General features: G+C 33.6%; 3 protein-coding genes and 1 long non-coding RNA gene across 11 annotated transcripts; 2 read left to right on the top strand and 2 right to left on the bottom strand.

Annotated features, from left to right (window-relative positions):
- Positions 1 to 861: 861 nt before the first annotated feature.
- LOC110883456 lies at positions 862 to 1,899 on the bottom strand. The gene has a single exon (XM_022131200.1). It carries the CDS (start codon positions 1,897 to 1,899, stop codon positions 862 to 864), a length of 1,038 nt encoding a protein of 345 aa, XP_021986892.1.
- An 847-nt stretch (positions 1,900 to 2,746) lies between these two features.
- On the top strand, positions 2,747 to 6,261 carry LOC110883648 (uncharacterized protein At2g29880-like). 2 transcript variants are annotated; one of them, XM_035975649.1, is made up of 5 exons: positions 2,747 to 2,900; positions 3,035 to 3,081; positions 5,059 to 5,430; positions 5,511 to 5,754; positions 5,938 to 6,261. In XM_035975649.1, exons 3-5 carry the CDS (start codon positions 5,068 to 5,070, stop codon positions 6,102 to 6,104), a joined length of 774 nt encoding a protein of 257 aa, XP_035831542.1. In that variant the 5' UTR covers positions 2,747 to 2,900; positions 3,035 to 3,081; positions 5,059 to 5,067; the 3' UTR covers positions 6,105 to 6,261. The 2 variants fall into 2 exon arrangements, with proteins under 2 accessions (XP_035831542.1, XP_035831541.1); XM_035975648.1 differs by having other exon boundaries at positions 5,511 to 6,261.
- Positions 2,899 to 5,051, top strand: LOC110883455. The gene is made up of 2 exons (XM_022131199.2): positions 2,899 to 4,365; positions 4,437 to 5,051. Exons 1-2 carry the CDS (start codon positions 3,537 to 3,539, stop codon positions 4,916 to 4,918), a joined length of 1,311 nt encoding a protein of 436 aa, XP_021986891.2. The 5' UTR covers positions 2,899 to 3,536; the 3' UTR covers positions 4,919 to 5,051.
- A 6,559-nt stretch (positions 6,262 to 12,820) lies between the features above and the next one.
- Positions 12,821 to 17,049, bottom strand: LOC110886753. Of its 7 annotated transcripts, none has more exons than XR_002562982.2 (7): positions 16,701 to 17,047; positions 16,358 to 16,590; positions 16,203 to 16,264; positions 15,780 to 15,876; positions 14,664 to 14,941; positions 13,945 to 14,115; positions 12,821 to 13,093 (listed from the first exon to the last, which is right to left on the bottom strand). It is a non-coding gene; the product is annotated as an uncharacterized LOC110886753 (long non-coding RNA). The 7 variants fall into 7 exon arrangements; XR_002562981.2 differs by adding an exon at positions 15,305 to 15,376 and having other exon boundaries at positions 12,844 to 14,115; positions 16,701 to 17,049; XR_002562980.2 differs by adding an exon at positions 15,319 to 15,376 and having other exon boundaries at positions 12,844 to 14,115; positions 16,701 to 17,049.
- Positions 17,050 to 18,510: the final 1,461 nt, after the last annotated feature.

Raw genomic sequence — 18,510 nt, 5'->3', positions numbered from 1 at the left:
AAATAGCGGAATGGTCCACACGGAGGATGAATAGGCCCACAAATATCCCCTTGGATTCTTTCTAAAAATGATGGGGTTTCATGTATCAATTTAGTTTGTGAGGGCCGAGTTATAAGTTTGCCCAGAGAGCATGCTGCACATGATAAGTCTTGTGGTAGCAAAACTTTTAGGTTTTTAAGAGGGTGCCCGGTTGCACTTTTGATTATTCGTCTCATCATTATGCTACCAGGGTGACCTAGACGGTCATGCCATATATTGAATGTGTCTTTATCTAACAGCTTTCGGTTACTCACCATGTATGATTCGATAGGATTGATATTAGTACAATATAATCCAGAGGATAAGGCTTCTAATTGTTCAACAATTGTTTCTTGGCCATTTTTGTTTGAAGTAATTTGAAGATATTCAATATTATTTTCAGATATTGTTTTTAGGTGGTAACCGTTCTTTCGAATATCTTTAAAGCTAAGTAAATTTCTTCTGGATTTACTTGAATATAATGCATTATCAATAGTTAGTTGGGTACCCGAAGATAATATTATGTGTGCTCTGCCGGAGCCTTCGATAAGGTTACTGACACCAGATATAGTACTAATCGGTGTCTCTGCCGGAGACAACTTAGAGAAAAATTTCATATCTTTGAGAATAGTGTTAGTACTACCGCTATCTACCAGACATTCATCACCAATAATAGCTCTACTGGAGCTAGCATGCATATTTCTTCAGGAAAATAAAAAAAATAAAAAATAAATAAGAGTTAGTACAAAGAAGTAAAAATAAAACATTGCAAAAGTTTCAAACCAAACCAAATACCAAGATCACAGTGTGAAAAGTAAAACATAAAAGGTACGTTAAATATGTTTAAACATCACGAACATTTTCAATGAAATCACATGCATCCATATGAACGTCTGATATCGTGGCTGAATGTGCATTCTCAATTAGATTAGTTTCAGCATTCTTTCCTTTTTCTTTCATCATGCGTTGATATGCCTCAACGAGGTGTTTAGGGGTGTGACATGTGCGGGACCAATGATTTGACATCCCACATTTATAACAAATGTTATTTCGAGTCCCGCTATTTTTCCCTTTTGAATGTCGTCCCGTATTATGTCGACTCGATTCACCACCGCTATTTTTAGTGTTCTGGGACTCTCGATGCCATGTATATCCCCGTCCTCGACCACGACCACGACCACGACCTCTGCTGGGGTCGCGGCCTCTACCTCTACCTCGTCCGCTTTGATAATTGGCCATATTCGCTTCAGGGAATGGGCTTGCACCAGCAGGTCGCGATTGATGATTTTGTAGTAGGAGCTTGTTGTTTTGCTCCGCGACCAGAAGACATGATATCAATTCAGAATACTTAGTAAATTGACGTTCCCTGTATTGCTGCGACAGGAGCATATTTGAGGCATGGAACGTTGAGAAAGTTTTTTCAAGCATGTTTTCATCGGTAATTTTCTCACCACATAATTTAAGTTCAGAGGTAATGCGGAACAGGGCAGAATTATACTCACTAACAGTCTTAAAATCCTGTAGTCGTAAATGAAGCCATTCATAGCGGGCTTTGGGGAGTAAGACCAACTTCTGGTGGTCAAAACGTTCTTTGATATTTGTCCATAGTTCAAGAGGATCCTCAACAGTTAGATATTCCCGCTTTAGATCTTCGTGAAGATGATGGCGGAGGAATATCATAGCTTTCGCTTTATTTTGAGGTGAGGTTTGATTATCAACATTAATTGTCTCCCCCAAATTATTTGCCGTCAAATGGATTTTAGCATCAAGAGTCCACGGGAGGTAGTTATTACCCGAGATGTCAAGTGCGGTGAATTCAAGCTTTGATAAGTTCGACATATTATCTACAAAGGAAAGAGACATGCTTTTAATAACAGACATGTGTGTATAATGGATATTGTAAAGAATTTCGGGTTCTTTATAATTAGAACTTCGGATTCTATATAAGAAGACAATTTTCATATGTAGTGATGAGTTTGTATTAAAATGACACCAAATCTGTTGATATAATATTATTAATATATTGATATAATTGTGGTGGTATAATACTGTTGTAACGAAACAACTTCTTTATATGATGATATAATACAAGTTTTATTTCCATTCAACTTTGGTTTAAGCTATTAAATTATTTCAGGTTCACAACATGTGACAAAGTCGTTTGTATATAACCTTATTTGATTGTTTACCTCTTTTTTTTTCACATTAGACGTTAGATATATTATAATAGTAAACTGTTTTTATTTGTATAAAAAAAAATGAATATTATGTAATGAGGAGATTTGGACTTGTGAGTGAAATATATTAAAATATAGAGTGAATTGCTCGGATGGTCCCTGTGGTTTCAAGTTTTTTCATGTTTAGTCCCTATCTTTTGAAAATAGCAGGTATGCTCCCTATAGTTTGTCATTTTGTTACTCGGATAGTCCCTGAGTAGATGTCAGTAAGTTTGGAAATAACATGTATGCTCCCTATGGTTTGTCATTTTGTTACTCGGATAGTCCCCAGAGTAAATGTTGGGGGACTATCCGAGTAACAAAATAACAAACCATAAGGAGCATACATGCTATTTTCAAAAGGTGGGGACTAAATGTGAAAAAACGAGAAACCACAGGGACCATCCGAGCAATTAACTCTAAAATATATAAATGTTGTTGGTGGAATACGGCTGGCAAGCAAAAATCTTTTTACCATGTATATTTTAAAATCACTCTAGCACTATGTTCCCGAGTTTCATTTAACAAGAGAAGAGAAAGGAATTAAAAGGAAGAGATTAAAAAATGTGTTCCAGAGTTTTTTTTAGGAAGGGAAGTGATGAGAAAAGAAAGGAAACAAGGGGATGATTGATGCAAATATTCATCCTCCCAATTTGGAGTGATTTGGTGAGAAAAGATTATTATAAATCTTAGACATTTTTAAATTTCCTAAACTACCCTCTAATTCATTATAAATAAAATAGCGTACACCATTCTTTAACCTAATACATTGTTTTTTTCTCTGGCGCCAAAATCATCAGTTTGCTCCTCTTCTGCCGCCAATTTTCTCATCCATCTCGATAACCAGGTATGAGTTTTAATATGCAATTATGGATTTATAATTCTGTTTGCATAGGCTACTCTAGTGTTAAAGAATGTTATTGGCCATTTTGACGGCTACTCTAGTATTAATAATGTTATGGGCCATTACAATGAGAATGGCTACTCTATTGTTAAAGAATGTTATTGGCCATTTTGACGGCTACTCTGTGATCAATTATTATTATTGTTTTAGAGTTTCTATTATGAATTTTATAATAGTTTTGATGATAAGAGTTTATTAATTGAGTAAATTATTGTTTAAACTTTGAAGAACAGTGTATTGTGTTATTTTGAGATTATAACTAAACGAAGTGTAATATTTTTTTACATAAAGTAGCATACTGATATGAATTAACATGTTCATTTAATCTATTATCTTTTATGAATTAACATTATCTTTTATAAACCCACTATGTCTTTTTTATTTGTGTTAATATCATTATGTGGATCTGGTTTGTCTTTTCCATTGTGCTAAAGAGATGTTTTTTTTCTTTCTTTTTAAGCGAATTTTGGCCCTTTGCTATGGATAATCAGATACTCAATACAATTCATGTTGTGCGAGCTAAACAATTGCAAGCAATTAAAATATTTTGCTTATTGGTGGTTTTTATTATACGACATAGAATGTTTACCAAAAAACATGTTAATTTACCTACTAGAGATGAAATTTTACAAAGACGATGTGTACGAGAAGAGATGTTACATGATCTTTCAAAAAGTGGTAAATGTCGTGAACTTATCCGTATGAGTGAGAAAGCTTTTATGACATTGTGCAATATCCTAAAGCGTGATGGTGGTCTTCGACCTACTCAACGTATGTCCGTTGAAGAGCAAGTTGCAAGATTTTTGCATATTGTAGGTAATGACTTGAGAAACCGGCTTGCCTCTTGGATGTACCGTCGTCTTGGATCAACAACCAGTCGATGCCTCCATAGAGTTTTGCAAGCGATTATATCGTTAGAAAGTCGTTATATTCAACAACCGAAAGGTGATATTGTCCCGAAAGAAATTCAAGAAAAAAAACGATTTTATCCGTTTTTCAAGGACTGCATAGGGGCAATTGATGGAACACATGTTCGTGTCAAGGTACCTAACAAAGATGCCCCTAGATATCGTGGTCGCAAAGGATACCCGACAATAAATGTATTGGCTGCTTGTACATTTGATTTAAAGTTTACATATATTTTAACTGGTTGGGAGGGTACCGCGTCGGATTCAAGAATAATAAAGAATGCACTTACTAGAGATGATAAACTAGTCATTCCGACCGGTAATACCTTAATCCGAATTTACTTAGTTGTGTAATTTTTTATAATAGTACTAATTCCAACTTATTTATAGGTAGATTTTGTTTAGTAGATGCGGGCTTACCTCATACGATTACACTAATGACACCATATAGAGGTGTTAGGTATCATTTGAAAGAGTACTCCGCTCATGCCCCTAAGAATTCAAAGGAATTGTTTAACCTTCGTCATGCTTCATTGCGTAACGCAATAGAAAGAGCATTTGGTGTCCTAAAAAAGAGGTTTCCTATCATTAGAAGTACGACAGAACCATTTTACTCTTGTGAAACACAATCACGCATCTTTTTGGCATGTTGTATTTTACACAACTTTTTACTAGAGGAAGATCGTGACAAAGATCTCGAAGATGAGGTCTTACATGAGGTGTTAAATGGATCAGAAGAAGAAGAACGTCATAGTACAGGAGACATACGTGAGGGTAATACCAGAGCAGACCAACTAAGGAATTCAATTGCTAATGAAATGTGGACTAACTATTTGGCTTATCCGAATGATGAAATAGATATGTCAAAGTAGTTCTAGAATAGTACATTTTAATTTTTCTATTTGACATTGTATTGATGATTGGTATTTGAAATTATTATCATTATTACATTTACCATTTGTAAATTTTCAATTATTTTAACTTTGTATTATTTATTTATGTTACCATGAAGAAAATCATCATGATCAAACTTGAAGTCAGTGGAAATACCAGTAAGAAGGAACAATTGAAGTGGACAGAGATTATGGACAATGCCTTCATTCAAGCAATGATAACGCAACAAGATAAAGGTAATAGGATCAATGGGACATTTACTACACAGGCATACGCTAATATGATTGAAGAGTTGACTACAAAACTTCCAAGAGATATTATTAAAATGGAGATTACTAAAAACCATTTGAGGAATCGTTTAAAAACACTAAAAATACGTTTTTCTCAATGGTACGATATGTTTCGAGGAACTTCATTGAGTGGGTTCTCATGGAATCCTGATACTCAACTAATTGAAGCAGAGGATGAAGTATGGAATAAGTTGATAGAGGTAAGTGTTTTAGTTTTAAAATTCCTTAAAATATTTATGTTATCATTTATAATACTAATTATCTTTTTTTTGCTTAACAGTCAAAACCCGAGGCTGCATCATTGAAGACAAAAAAAGTGTCAAACTACAACGAACTATTAGCGCTATTTGCAAGGGATAGGGCGTCGGGTATACATGCTGAAACTGCTAAGGAAATGAATGCTCGATTGAACAATAACGACACCATTAATATAGAAACGATTACAGATGTGGATGACTTACTAGCGACCAATGAAATAACTTTGGAGAACGAGTACAATATTGAAGATGATATTCAAGTATTAGGTACTACGCCTCCTCCCCCTGAACAATCTTCTAATGCAAAAAAGTATAAAACTAAAAAAAGAAAACTAGAGCAAGAAGATGAAACATTTAACTCAAAGCTTATAAATTGCTTTGAGAATGTTGCTAATGCTATTGTAGATGGCAATAAAATATTAGATAGAGTTCATCATCGTGAGTATACAGGTGAGGAAATTTATAAGGAATTGGCGCCGATGGGTTTGGAGTCCCATGAAATACCGAAGGCTTTAAATTATTTAGCGACCAATCAGGCAAAAGCAAGGACATTATTTAGTTGTCCTCCTGAAATACGAATGGATGTACTTAAAGATATGATGGGTGCGGATAAATAAACGAGTCCAAAAGATGATTAAAGGATTACTCGTTTTTTTGTTTAGTGATTTCGGACAATTAAGACATTTTAATTTCTTTTATTGGGTACTTTATTTTTTGGTTATGTATGTCGAAGACAATTTCTAGTTGAAGGATTCATGTTATTCATTGGTTGAAGGTTTATGTGTATGTATATGTTTTAAATTACATCTTTCATCCTACCATGCCGTTGAGGACAACAGCAGGTATCTACATATAGGAGATCTGCCTCTACAATTTTATTGGCAAAAGCATTATTTAAAATGATATTTCATACCACTTTCAAAGCACTAAGCTGAACCAATATTTTTATAATGTTCATAAATAATACATAAATACATTATATACATAAATAATGATTTGTTTTAATATTTGATGTGTTTTCTTTATATTTGAATGAATGATCAAGTTTTTATTAAGTTTTACCTTTTTGATTTACTGAAATAATGTTATGACTGGTACTTATAATTCAAAGTGTGTTTACATGAGATTAAGATGTTTTATGTTAAAAGGGTATAATAGTAAAATTGTAACTTTCTTTTCTTTTCCTCCCAACTCGGGAACACATAAAATGTTTAATTTCCTTTCATTTCCTTTTCATTTCATTAAACTCGGGAACACGAATATAATCACATCTTTTCCTTTCCATTCCCTTAAAATTCCCTTTCCTTTCTCTTCTATCGTTAAATGAAACTCGGGAACACAGCGTAGATGTTTCTACCCACAGGAAAACACTCTTGTTCTCATCTTTTCACCTTCAAAATCCCCTAAAATATTTCAATCATATCTTCTAGGGTTAACATTCTGTCTTCTCCTCCATCTTTCCCATCTACGATCACAGTCACCGTAAAAAAAAACTCTCAAAGCCTTCAACCGCTGATGCACAATTAATTTCTGGCCGTCGTTCGCGGCGGCAGTTGACGTTCTAGTCTTCAAAATCGGTGAGTTTCAGGCCATCGGAGATGGCATAGGCCGGTCGGCGAAGGTAAAGCAGCCGGAGGTCGGAGGAACCGCGTCATCACAGCCGGTGAAAATGCCGGACAGGTCACGGTTGGCGATTGAGGACAATCGCCGGGAAAAATTTTTCTTTCGTTGTTTATTCTTCTGTTTTATATACAGGAAGTTCATGTATTTGAGCGGCAGTGACCGCCGGAATGATTGAAACCAAAAAAAAAAAAAAATCAACAATTTCGGAATTTGTTTATGTAAGTGCGAATCCAAGAAACACATATATTCAAATTGAACCTGATGAACCCTTATATTGCATCTATATGACCAATTGATCCATACATCATGACAGCATATTATGGAAGTTTATGATATTTTATATGAAAATATAATATTGTACTTTAATTTAATCAGTTTCTTTTGATTTAGTTTCAAAACGGAATAACAGGAGAAACAATTTATTTATCGGAATTGTTAGCGTAATCATCGAGAAAAAAAAAATATATATATTCAATACAGTAAGAGATATTGATAGTGTACCCGGATTTGATGAACGGCAATTATCTGAATTCAATCTGGTAAATTCCCTGATGAATAGAGTGTTCGTGCTGATAACGTGATAAAAACCAAAGAAGCAATAGAGATAAAACTGAATTCACATATTCATTCTATTCAACATTACAATATATAAATAAATAAAACCATAAACCTTAAAGCCCATAAGTAATGAGTTGGGTCTAAAATGTCTGGTTTATAACAAATGTGATTTTTTTTAAATACCAAACAGCCAAAAATATTTGACGACGATCAAATATTTCTCGATCCACGCAAATGTCACGCGGCTTTCTCTACTAGCCAAGCCAATCCGCATGGGTGGTAGCAGTGTGCTGGCATGAGTTAGAACCCAATTTCGTCTACCAGGTGGTTTCCCGTCCCCCTTATTATAGTGGTATTTAGCTTAGTTATTAGGTAATGTGATACTATATGATTAGCCTAGTTAGTGGATAACGTGTACTACACATACAGTGGCGAAGCTTGAAGTTTTCGTCGGGGGGGTCGAAAACGTATATACCCAAAAATGTCTATAGAACCGGGGGGTCGAAAACGTATATACCCAAAAATTTCTATACGAAAACTACATGTACAACACTACTGAGCGAAAAGTTCGGGGGGTCGGGCGCCCCTCCCGGCCCCTTAAATGCTACGCCCCTGTACACATATAAAGAGAGTCTTGAAATTTATCACATAACCCAAATCTTATAATTTATATGGATGGATTAAAATGAGAATCATCTTGAGTTGTGAGAACCTAGGGGTGTTTATTGGGTTTTTTCTTCGGGTTTCGGGTTTTTCGGGTCGGGTTGTTCGGGTTTTTCTCTGAGAAAAATTGACCCGATAACCAACCCATTTAAAGTTCGGGTTAGTCGGGTTTGGGTTATTCGGGTTAGTTCGGGTAGGGTTATTCGGTTTTCGGGTTTAGATGTAAAATGAAAATAAATGTTTTCTTTTTACAAAATATCATCAAAATTCATATTGTTTACATTATAAATATCATCAAAATTCAAAGATTAATTGACAATATGCTATTATAATATTTAAAAAACCCAAAACTTAGTGTTCCATCTGTTATAATATTCGGTTTTTGGGTTTAGATGTAAAATGAAAATAAAGGTTTTTTTTCAGGTTTCGTGTTTCGGGTCGGGTTGTTCGGGTTTTTGGCCTGGAAAAAGTGACCCCATAACCGAACCATTTAAATTTCAGGTTGGTCGGGTTCGGGTTTCTCAGGTTTGGGTTTTTCGGGTATTCGCTAATTCGGGTTCGGGTGGCTTTGAATTCGGGTCGGGTTTCGGGTTTTGGATAAAAATGAACAGCCCTAGTGAGAACTAGGTCATCCAAAAGGTTTTTTCGAAATTTTCTTTTCTCAAAAGTCATAAAACATCACTTGTTTCAGCAAAAAAAAAAAAAAAAAAAAATTAAATGTCGCATACCCACATTTACATGAGACGTAAAAAAATATATATATTCGTACAAAATTTACACCCGGGCGTAAAAAAACTTGCATCAATCAAAACTACCGACTCGACAATTTTTTTTTTACTTTTTTAACACATATGTTTATAATATTTTCATCTACGTTTGTGAAAAAAAAATTGACCCAACTCGTACGAAAAGAAAAAATTCTTACGGTTCTCACAACTTGTGGTGGTTCTCATTTGAACCGAGCCCATAATCTATAATATCTTAAAATATAAAAAATATAAATAATTAATCATGATTTGGTGTATTTTTTTTGGTTAAGCATTTAAAGATAAAATATGCTAATGTATATTTTCTTGATTAAAACTTAATGAATTGTGTTGAAAGTTCAAGATTGTGACAAACGAAAGTTGCGTGTAACTTATTTATAGATTGTTAAAATCAATGAATTGTCTTCTTCAAGAAGCCGTATACATTTTCTTTTTCCAAACTTTGAAAATCTTACGTGAAAAATCGGGAAACAAAGAGACTAAATCCCTTAAGTTTTTTTTTAAGGGAAACTCACTTTATATATAAATATAAAGAGCTAGCAAAAAACTGAAAACAAAACAAGAAAAATTACATCAAATCAACGATTTCGAACAAGATCCAGTTTTCCCAGCTAAGGCTCGTGAACTTGGAACGGTTATAAATCCCTAAGTTTTAACATAATTATGGATAATTTGTTAAACTTTTTTCCCTTCACAACAAACTTATAATTCTTTTACGTATTCTTGTCATATCTTATAAACTATAATGTTTTTAAAAATCCAAAAGTACAGTGACGACCTACTCATTTTTGTCGACATTTCGATAGTTGTCTTGGTTAGTATTGACTTGTGGATTAAAAGGTACAAGTAGATGATACCATAGTGTACAAGTGATTAAAGCCCAACGTACTTAGTCAATAGTCATTATCCCAGATGTTTAATAGCTACAAACTGTCAAGCATCTTTAACAAAATTATAGATAATTAATTTGTAGTTACACTTTATCCCTGGGTATAGTATTGCTATAGTTTTTTAAATTAAAAAAATTGACATGTTACGATTAACAATGTCTAAGGGTGAGTAATAACTGAATCATTAACCGGAATCGAACCGAAATCAACCAAAAATTGAGTTAACTGAAAACTGATTAACCGAAACCCGAATTAACCAAAAGTGGTTATCGATTTTCTTGTACCCTCATTAACCAAAATTAACTGAACCAAACCATACATATTTTCATATATTTCTAGTTTTTATACCTTTAGTTCATGCATTTCATATTTACACCCTCATTTATGTATTTATACATCCATTTCAAGTATTTATACCTAAATTTCATGTATTTCTAATCAAAAGTTTTAGCGCAAGTTTGGTTTTGGCTATTAACCGAAATTAAATAAATCAAACCAAAAAGCATCAATCTAACTGAATAAACCAAACCGGTTAACTGAAAACGGATTGGTTAATAAAATAGGATAATCGATGAGCTCAATTTCGATTGACAATAATAGTCTAACCAACCGAACAATATAGACCGTGAAAATGTTTGTGTCTCCCGCTGCATTGCTGGTGCACCTATCGGTTATTAGCCAAAATTGGTTATCGGTGAGCAATAACTAAAAACCATTACTCTAACCGAATAAACCGAAGTGGTTAACTGAAAACCGATTGGTTAATAAAATAGACTAACTGATAACTTTCGTTTTGGCTTCGGTTAAGAATAATAACTGAACCGACCGAACCATGCATAGCAAAATTAAATGGATTACCTGACTACTTCACTTTTGATATATATCTATAGGTAGAGGATCCTGTAAAAAGTGATCAAAGTGTAAGAAGTGTGAGAAGTGTTATATAATACTATATAACACCATATAAACACCGTATAACAATATATAACACCATATAATACCATATAACACCATGTAACACTATATATCATTATATAACAAATATAACACTATAGGTTGTCTGATAGCATGTCTATGATAGATGTATAGTGTTATATTTGTTATATAATGATATATAGTGTTACATAGTGTTATATGGTATTATATGGTTTTACATATTGTTATACGGTGTTTATATGGTGTTATATAGTATTATATATAGTGTTATAATACACTTCTCACACTTCTTACACTTTAGGCCCTTTTTACACTATCCTTACCCTATATCTATAACAATAATGCTATAATAAATATTATATGAATAAGAAAACTAAAAAAAACAAGTATCGCAATGTGATTTGTCGTTCTTGCCGCATCCCACGAACATCATGCTAGTATACATAAATATCCAAAACATCAAATACATATATACATGATAAAATCCCACATACTTGATATATTCACCATTGATTAAGAGTTCCTAATAAAATAAATGTATTATCTTCTTTAACTGGCTAAACCGTAAACATTTTCTTTTTCCTAAATTTGAATGGAACACAAGGTTACTAATAAAAATAATTGTACTAAAGAATCTTTTACACATCTACCTAAATTAAACATGTTCACAACTCATCTAACATACATATAAAATTTGAATTTCAATGAATGAATCTAAAACCTTAGAACAAGATTTAACTACTTAAAACAATTTCCATACCTCCAAGGCAATTGTATTAAATTTGAATGAATGAATCTAATTAAAGACCTTAGAAGAAGATTGAAGATATAACTACTTAAAACAATTTCCATACCTCCAAGGCAATTGTAGAATTGTAGTATCTCTTTAATACTATAATTTTTGGTAAAATATTAAACATAGATGCACATCTTGAGGGGTCACTGATCAAAGATTAAGACATGAAACTGTATATAAAAATGAATACAATTCGATGTTAATGTGTGCACACTAAAATACATATGTGAAGACTACATACTCATTCAATATTGAGTGTTACTTTTAAGAAAAACATTTTGTTGAATGGGTTAATTATTATAAGATTACGAATGCATTTATCAACCCAAACGGGAACTAGACAAAGCTGGCAATCATGTTGTCTACATTAGTCCCTCCTATAGTTGCTGGCTTAATATTCCTTAAACCTTCGAATTTATATATAAATCTTATTTACATTATTATTTAGTTATTCTTAGATTAAGGATGATTATCTCTAAAAAAATAACTTACAATATACCTCTTGAATCACCACCATAAATACAACCAAACCCCCACCCCTTCAACCCCCTTCACATCCATGAAAATGACCAATCATTTTCTTCTAGTTATCACCATCACAACCACCGTATTATTCACCGAAACCGCCGTTGCCGCCGTGGTCATCACTTGTACAAATTCTATCACTCACAACATCCAATCAAGTTCCGCCATGTCATCAACCATTATTCTATCACTCACAACCTTTTTTAGTGGAAACTAGTTTAAGAACCCGCGAGGTTCGCGGTTTGCTAAAAGAAAATTTCTTCATTAATACCGCTGACATTAAATATTAATATTTTATACACGTAAAAAGACAACGGAATATATTAGATTACGACGACAAATTGAAATACATGAATATGCAACGATCACAATTCGTTGAAAATCTCTTTATATACCACATTAGTTGTTTTATCTGTAGGTTCCCAACACCGTAGCGAACATCGGTACATACACCTTTATTCATTTTTATGGTTTCTGATATCGGTAATTTTTTATTTATACAATTTCGTCTGCGACAATAAATGAATATCGATACCAGTATAGTGACCATCTGAATCGATCGATACCGTTCGAAATGCTTATAACACAATATACTTAATTTAGCAAATAATAGGATCCTTCAAATAAAACTTACAAACTAATGTCTTGATGTATAAAGACAATAAGCACACCAGAACAATTGCGTATAATATACGTACATAATATGATCACTCAATCTTCTTCCTCAGTGTTATCATTTTTGTCATTCAGCCACTCCACCTTGATAAAGTGATTCAAGTGCACTACTTTTTCTATTATTTGCTTCTTTATTTCTATTTTGCGTCTAATCAGCCATATACAAAATTCATCTTCAAAACAAATAACCATTGATCAACATACAGCAAACATTTTGTAGTAAACCCCAAAACCTTTCCAAAAAAATGTCAAATTACTTTATCAAAGTGTCTCCTCTGAACTCATTTGTGTACCAACATGAAAGTATCAATTTTGGTTTATGCAATAAATCAATGTATCTACAGTCATCTACTATGATTATAGGTGTAGATCCAAGGTTAAAGAAAATATAATGATATTAAAAAAACTAATAGTAGCAACTAATTTTGGCAAACCCAGTAATATCCATAATCTACTATTTTCAGGCATAAATCCCCAAATTTGAGGCACCAGGTTCATTAGCAGGAAGTTAGTCCTAAAGTTGGTCTTACCTAAGCTTAGATTTGTCGTTATTTTTTTCATTTGTTCGATCTTTAGCATCAAAATATCTTGTCAAAGCATACAAATCTACACACAAATTTTAAAGATTATTAAAGAGTTATCTCGCGACAATTTAATCATGTTATAGCAAGTTCATGCTCACACCTGTGGCTAAAGCTTCCAATCGAGGATTAAGCTTCCAATTAAACACATAAAATTATTGTGGCCAAAATGGACATGCATGCGAGTTGAGTAATGGGTCAAAATGGTTAACTCTACTGTACGGGTGCAAAATGAGCCAAAACGGTTAACTCTACTGTAAGGGTGCGAAATGTGTCAGAACACTTAAATTAACTGTACGGGTGTGAAATGGGTCAAAACCCAACTCTACACATTGGGGAACTCTCCAGCTATTTGGCCTCTTTCTTATTAGGTTGAGTTTTTTGCCACCTTCTAGAAAATATGTGAAACAATTAAGGAGGCCAAGTATAACGTACTCTATTACCTTGAAGCATCAACCTGAAGACCGGAAATAATTACATCACCAGCCAACAACTTATTATTAAGTCAGGTGACGAAATATAACCAATGCAAGATTCCAAGAGAAGGGTATGAAAGTTAACAATTCTCATCAAAATGAGCGCATTTTCCTTCAATGTGTACGGAGTTGCAATACCTAAAATGAAAACAAACATTCAATATGAGCTTAGTAATATGGTGCTGAAAGAAGAATTATTTTGGTATCAGCGATGTATTCCTTTAGCTAGTAAACAAACAAAATAATCACCAATAAAGTTGTTAAACCAATCATTAATCCCCCAATAACATTCTAATATACAGGCTGCAAAATGATCAGGCTTGGTTATGCGTTGTAACGGGATTTATGACGACGGGTCAGGTGACTCAGAAGCATTTTTGTCCATTTTTTTTATTGAATCTTATACATTAAAGCATTAAATACTATTATGTGCAATATTTTAAAAAAAGTCAATACAACCTAACCTCTGAACACACTTTTGTCTACTTCAGAACCATTCCATTTATAACTAAGTTTTTAAAGGCTGGATATTTGACCCGTTAAAGAAAAAATATACCACAAATCAACCCATTTTAAGATAATAGGTCGAATTTTCCACCTCTATACGATTTAATATACAATTGTAAGCTTATTAGGGGTGTTATCAATGATGATAAAATAAGCCTTCAACGGCATTCCCAACTCACCAATGTTTTCAGTAGCACTATCGCACTCTCTAAACTACTTGTGCTCTCATTCATGCTCCTTGCAAGGCTCAAATTTCTGTCAAAACTTCGACCAGTTGGAGGTGAAGAAACAGGAGAAATCAAAGCAAAAATAGACTGAATCCCATTCATTGATTTGTGTCCTGCCAAAGATTGATCTCCACTACAGAATAATGACTCCATATGCTTTTTTTCTCAACCAAATACATTTCAGCCATATCTCCATCATCATCCATGAGTTGCTCTATCTCATCTCTTACCTATATTTAAGTATTCAAGATTATCATAAATAAAAAAAAAATATTAGAGTGACAAAATCAACCATTTTACATGTATCTCTAACATGTTCAAGGACAAAAAGTTGGATAACTACGGGTCAATAATGGACCAAAGTGTAAATTTAAAACAAAAAATATAGAGTTATTTGTTTAAAAATTATAATGTTACTAAAATAACTTAATTTTGTAACCAAATTTGACAGAAAATATTTTTTTTTTTACAAAACCTACAACATTTGAGCGGAAAGTGTTACGGGTCAACTCGACCCATTTAACCCGTCCATTTTATTTTATTTTTTAAATTTGACTGAAAAAACATTTTGCTATCTCAATACAGTAACATACCACATGAATTTTACCTCATATCCATGATATGCAACTATAGCTTAATAATCTCAATACAGCAAATTCAGTTTCCTGCAATTTCAGTGAACAGATCCAATCTAACAAATTTGATTCCAATTCTAACAACTTTTCCGATGATGAAATTCGAATTTTTCAGGTGTAATTCAAAGAATCTAGATTATCCCAGGTGAAATGCAGGTCAAAGAGATGCACATGTAGCACCCCATGGCCCACAATGGGGTGCCGCTATTGTTTATCAAACTTGTGTAATGGTAATGGTTAGTAAGAGTAATAGTAGACGCATCAGCTTGTTGCGGCGGGCTTTTATGGTATAAACTAAAGTAGCGTCCGATTAAAACTCCAAAATCCAACTTCAGTGAATTTAGTGCAAAATATGAACAAAAAGAACAATTTCAATTTACCTCCTAAATTTTATATCTATTACCATGGAAGTTCATAATGTAATTATACTTACCAAATGTAATAGGTGGTTCGACTAATGGTTCAAAACCGTAACATCAGCTGGGAGTGGGCCCGATCACGTAGTGGACTTGAAACACTTCATTGTCCAACTATTTATAAAAAAATATATGTTAAATTTGATAAAGAAGAAGTATTATTACAATAATAATCTTTTTAAGCAATAAATCAGATTAACCAATCTAGCATCAATCCAGATCTAGCCACTACTACAAAGCAAAAACACCTAAATTCTCCTATAAAAAAAACCAAACACAAAAAAGGAGTAGCAACAACATTCAATGATCAAACACGTAACAGTTATTATACTAATCATAAAGTAACTCTAGAAATAGGGATTGTGACATACAGGTTAGCATATGTTTGATTTCTAGTACAAATTCTATGATCATATTGAACATCATTGAAGATAATCTACCTTTTAAAATTAAGAATGGGATAGAAAGTGTTGTTAGTGGAAGCTCTGTTCCTTTCAATTTCCTATAATAAAAGGGTTATAAATTATTGAAAAAAATTAACACAAAATCAGAAATGATTATGCAAATGGACGGATTTTGAGCAAAAATTTCTTACCATTCATTTTTTGGGAGTATTGCAGAATGATAAATTGCTCCAATTTCTTTGATTCTTGTTCTCCAGCCCCGATTCACAGACCCACAAATCCTAAAACTGAGACTTGGTTGCGAATAAACGGCGATAAACATTAGGGTTTGTGAATGTGAAGCCGATGATAAATAGATCGGGTAAAGAAACTGGTTATATCTAAAATACTAACTGTGTCCAATTTTAGATTGCCAGTAACAAACCTAACAATTCGAATGCAAAATAACTCGATTAACACAAAATTCGCTTCAGATCTGCAACAATCATCGATTTTACAACATATAATAGAAAGAAATCAGATTGAATTAATTACCAGTATCTCCAATGATGATAATGTACTTGAAGAGGTAAGCATAAGACATGGCTACACAGATCTTCTGAATATTCTGAAAACAGATGGAAACTATGAATTAAAAACAAATATACTTTAAGATTGATTTGGTTTAAGAGATCAACGATCAATAAACTTGAATCAGAGTAATAGATGCGATGCAATGCAATGGAAGATTTTAGGGTTTTCTCAATGGAATCGTTGAAGGGAAGCATCATCTGATTTTTAGGGTTTGAATCTTACGGCCGAAGGAAGGGGAAATAAGATGCATTGTGTGAGAGAGAAGAAAAAGAGCGGAGAATAAAGGAAAAGGGGCTTTGGCGCTCATCAACAATTCTCTTGCTAAAGAGGATGTCCACATAATCAAAATGGTTGACTAAGAATATGCCATGTGGCTAAAGATGTATTCTTTTAGTATAATAGATAGATGCTCATCACTCACAACACCCAACAATAAACCCTCACATCTCCTCACATGCTTCCATTCTTCACGCGTCATATATTCCACGCGTTATCAAATTTGATCCGTGAAAAAATCAAGTGGCGGTGGTATTTGGCAATGTTCCACGCGTGATATATGTTTATCACGGACCAAAACTCTGCCACCCCGGGTGGCCTTAGGGGATTTGTTTTAATATTGTAAACCCTATATATGGAACCTTTATAATTACACTTAAACAAACAGAATAATGTTGATATCGTAACAACTGTTATGGTATCAGAGCCACAAACCCTAGCCGCCATATTTACAATTTTCATTCAATCAGTTTTGTTTTCTCTTCGATTAGTTTCTTGTTTCTCCGATTTAAGACATGGTTGAGAACGACAACACCAATAAATTCAATCACAATACAGTTACGAAACTCAACAACCCACCCTCCATCCGACTTATTCAGTCGCAAACTTCAATGACAAGATATGAACTGTAGATGGAACCAAAGTTTCTTATTCATCCTGGACAAAGCTGTTCAAACTCCATGCTATCGCTTACAAAGTTTTACACCATATAGATGGTACCAAAGAAACACCAGTAGAAACAGAAGACGACTACGATCAATGGAAGGAACTTGATTCGTTGGTACTACAATGGATCTTTAGCACCGTTTCTGATATCTATTAGTCTGTGTTCTCGAACAGACACTACGTCTAGAGCATCATAGGCGAAACTTGAAATTGTGTTTCTCAGCAACAAAGGTTTGAAGCGTGCTGCTCTCGAGCAGCAGTTCTGTACCCTCACTCTTGGTATTTGTTTTTCTCTTGATGAATATGCTCAGAAATTGTGAGACATCGCAAATCAATTAGGAGATTTGGGTCCTGCAGTTGATGAATCTTGTCTAGTTATGCAACTTATTCGCGGCCTCCCACGAGAATACGATGTTATAGGGGCCATCATTAATCATCAAAGCCCCTCGTGGGATGCAGCTTGAAGTATGCTATATGATGAATAACAACGACAAGATGCGAGACAACCTTCAGTTGTCAAGGCAGCCTGTCACACCCCTTTCTAAGACGGAAGCACGAGGTGTGATCCTGAAAGGTTTTCATTGCATACGACTAGTAAACATTCTACATGTTTATAAAATAACTCCATATTGCCATTCATAGTTTAACATCCAAAACAAAATTTAAGTTTAAAATTTACAACACAACATAAGATAATTGTTTGAAAAGTCTACAACTTCATTTCAAAAGCAAAAATCAAGGCTTTGTTCATTATATATCCGCAAAGAGGCGGGATATAACAAACAAATCCTACAAAAGTGGCAACGGAGCATCGACACATAATAACTTG

The sequence above is a fragment of the Helianthus annuus genome, chromosome 7, assembly GCF_002127325.2.
Source record: "Helianthus annuus cultivar XRQ/B chromosome 7, HanXRQr2.0-SUNRISE, whole genome shotgun sequence".
NCBI classification, from domain to species: domain Eukaryota; kingdom Viridiplantae; phylum Streptophyta; class Magnoliopsida; order Asterales; family Asteraceae; genus Helianthus; species Helianthus annuus.
This window is presented reverse-complemented; position numbering and strand designations above follow the sequence as displayed.

What these genes read in the sequence shown, in the direction of transcription:
- LOC110883456 (XM_022131200.1), bottom strand. Translation starts at nt 1,899, where the DNA reads ATGTCTGTTATTAAAAGCATGTCTCTTTCCTTTGTAGATAATATGTCG.
- LOC110883455 (XM_022131199.2), top strand. Translation starts at nt 3,537, where the DNA reads ATGTGGATCTGGTTTGTCTTTTCCATTGTGCTAAAGAGATGTTTTTTT. An exon ending in TAAACTAGTCATTCCGACCG is followed by an intron (nt 4,366 to 4,436) that starts GTAATACCTTAA and finishes ACTTATTTATAG; the next exon opens with GTAGATTTTGTTTAGTAGAT.
- LOC110883648 (XM_035975648.1), top strand. Translation starts at nt 5,068, where the DNA reads ATGATCAAACTTGAAGTCAGTGGAAATACCAGTAAGAAGGAACAATTG. An exon ending in TATGGAATAAGTTGATAGAG is followed by an intron (nt 5,431 to 5,510) that starts GTAAGTGTTTTA and finishes TTTGCTTAACAG; the next exon opens with TCAAAACCCGAGGCTGCATC.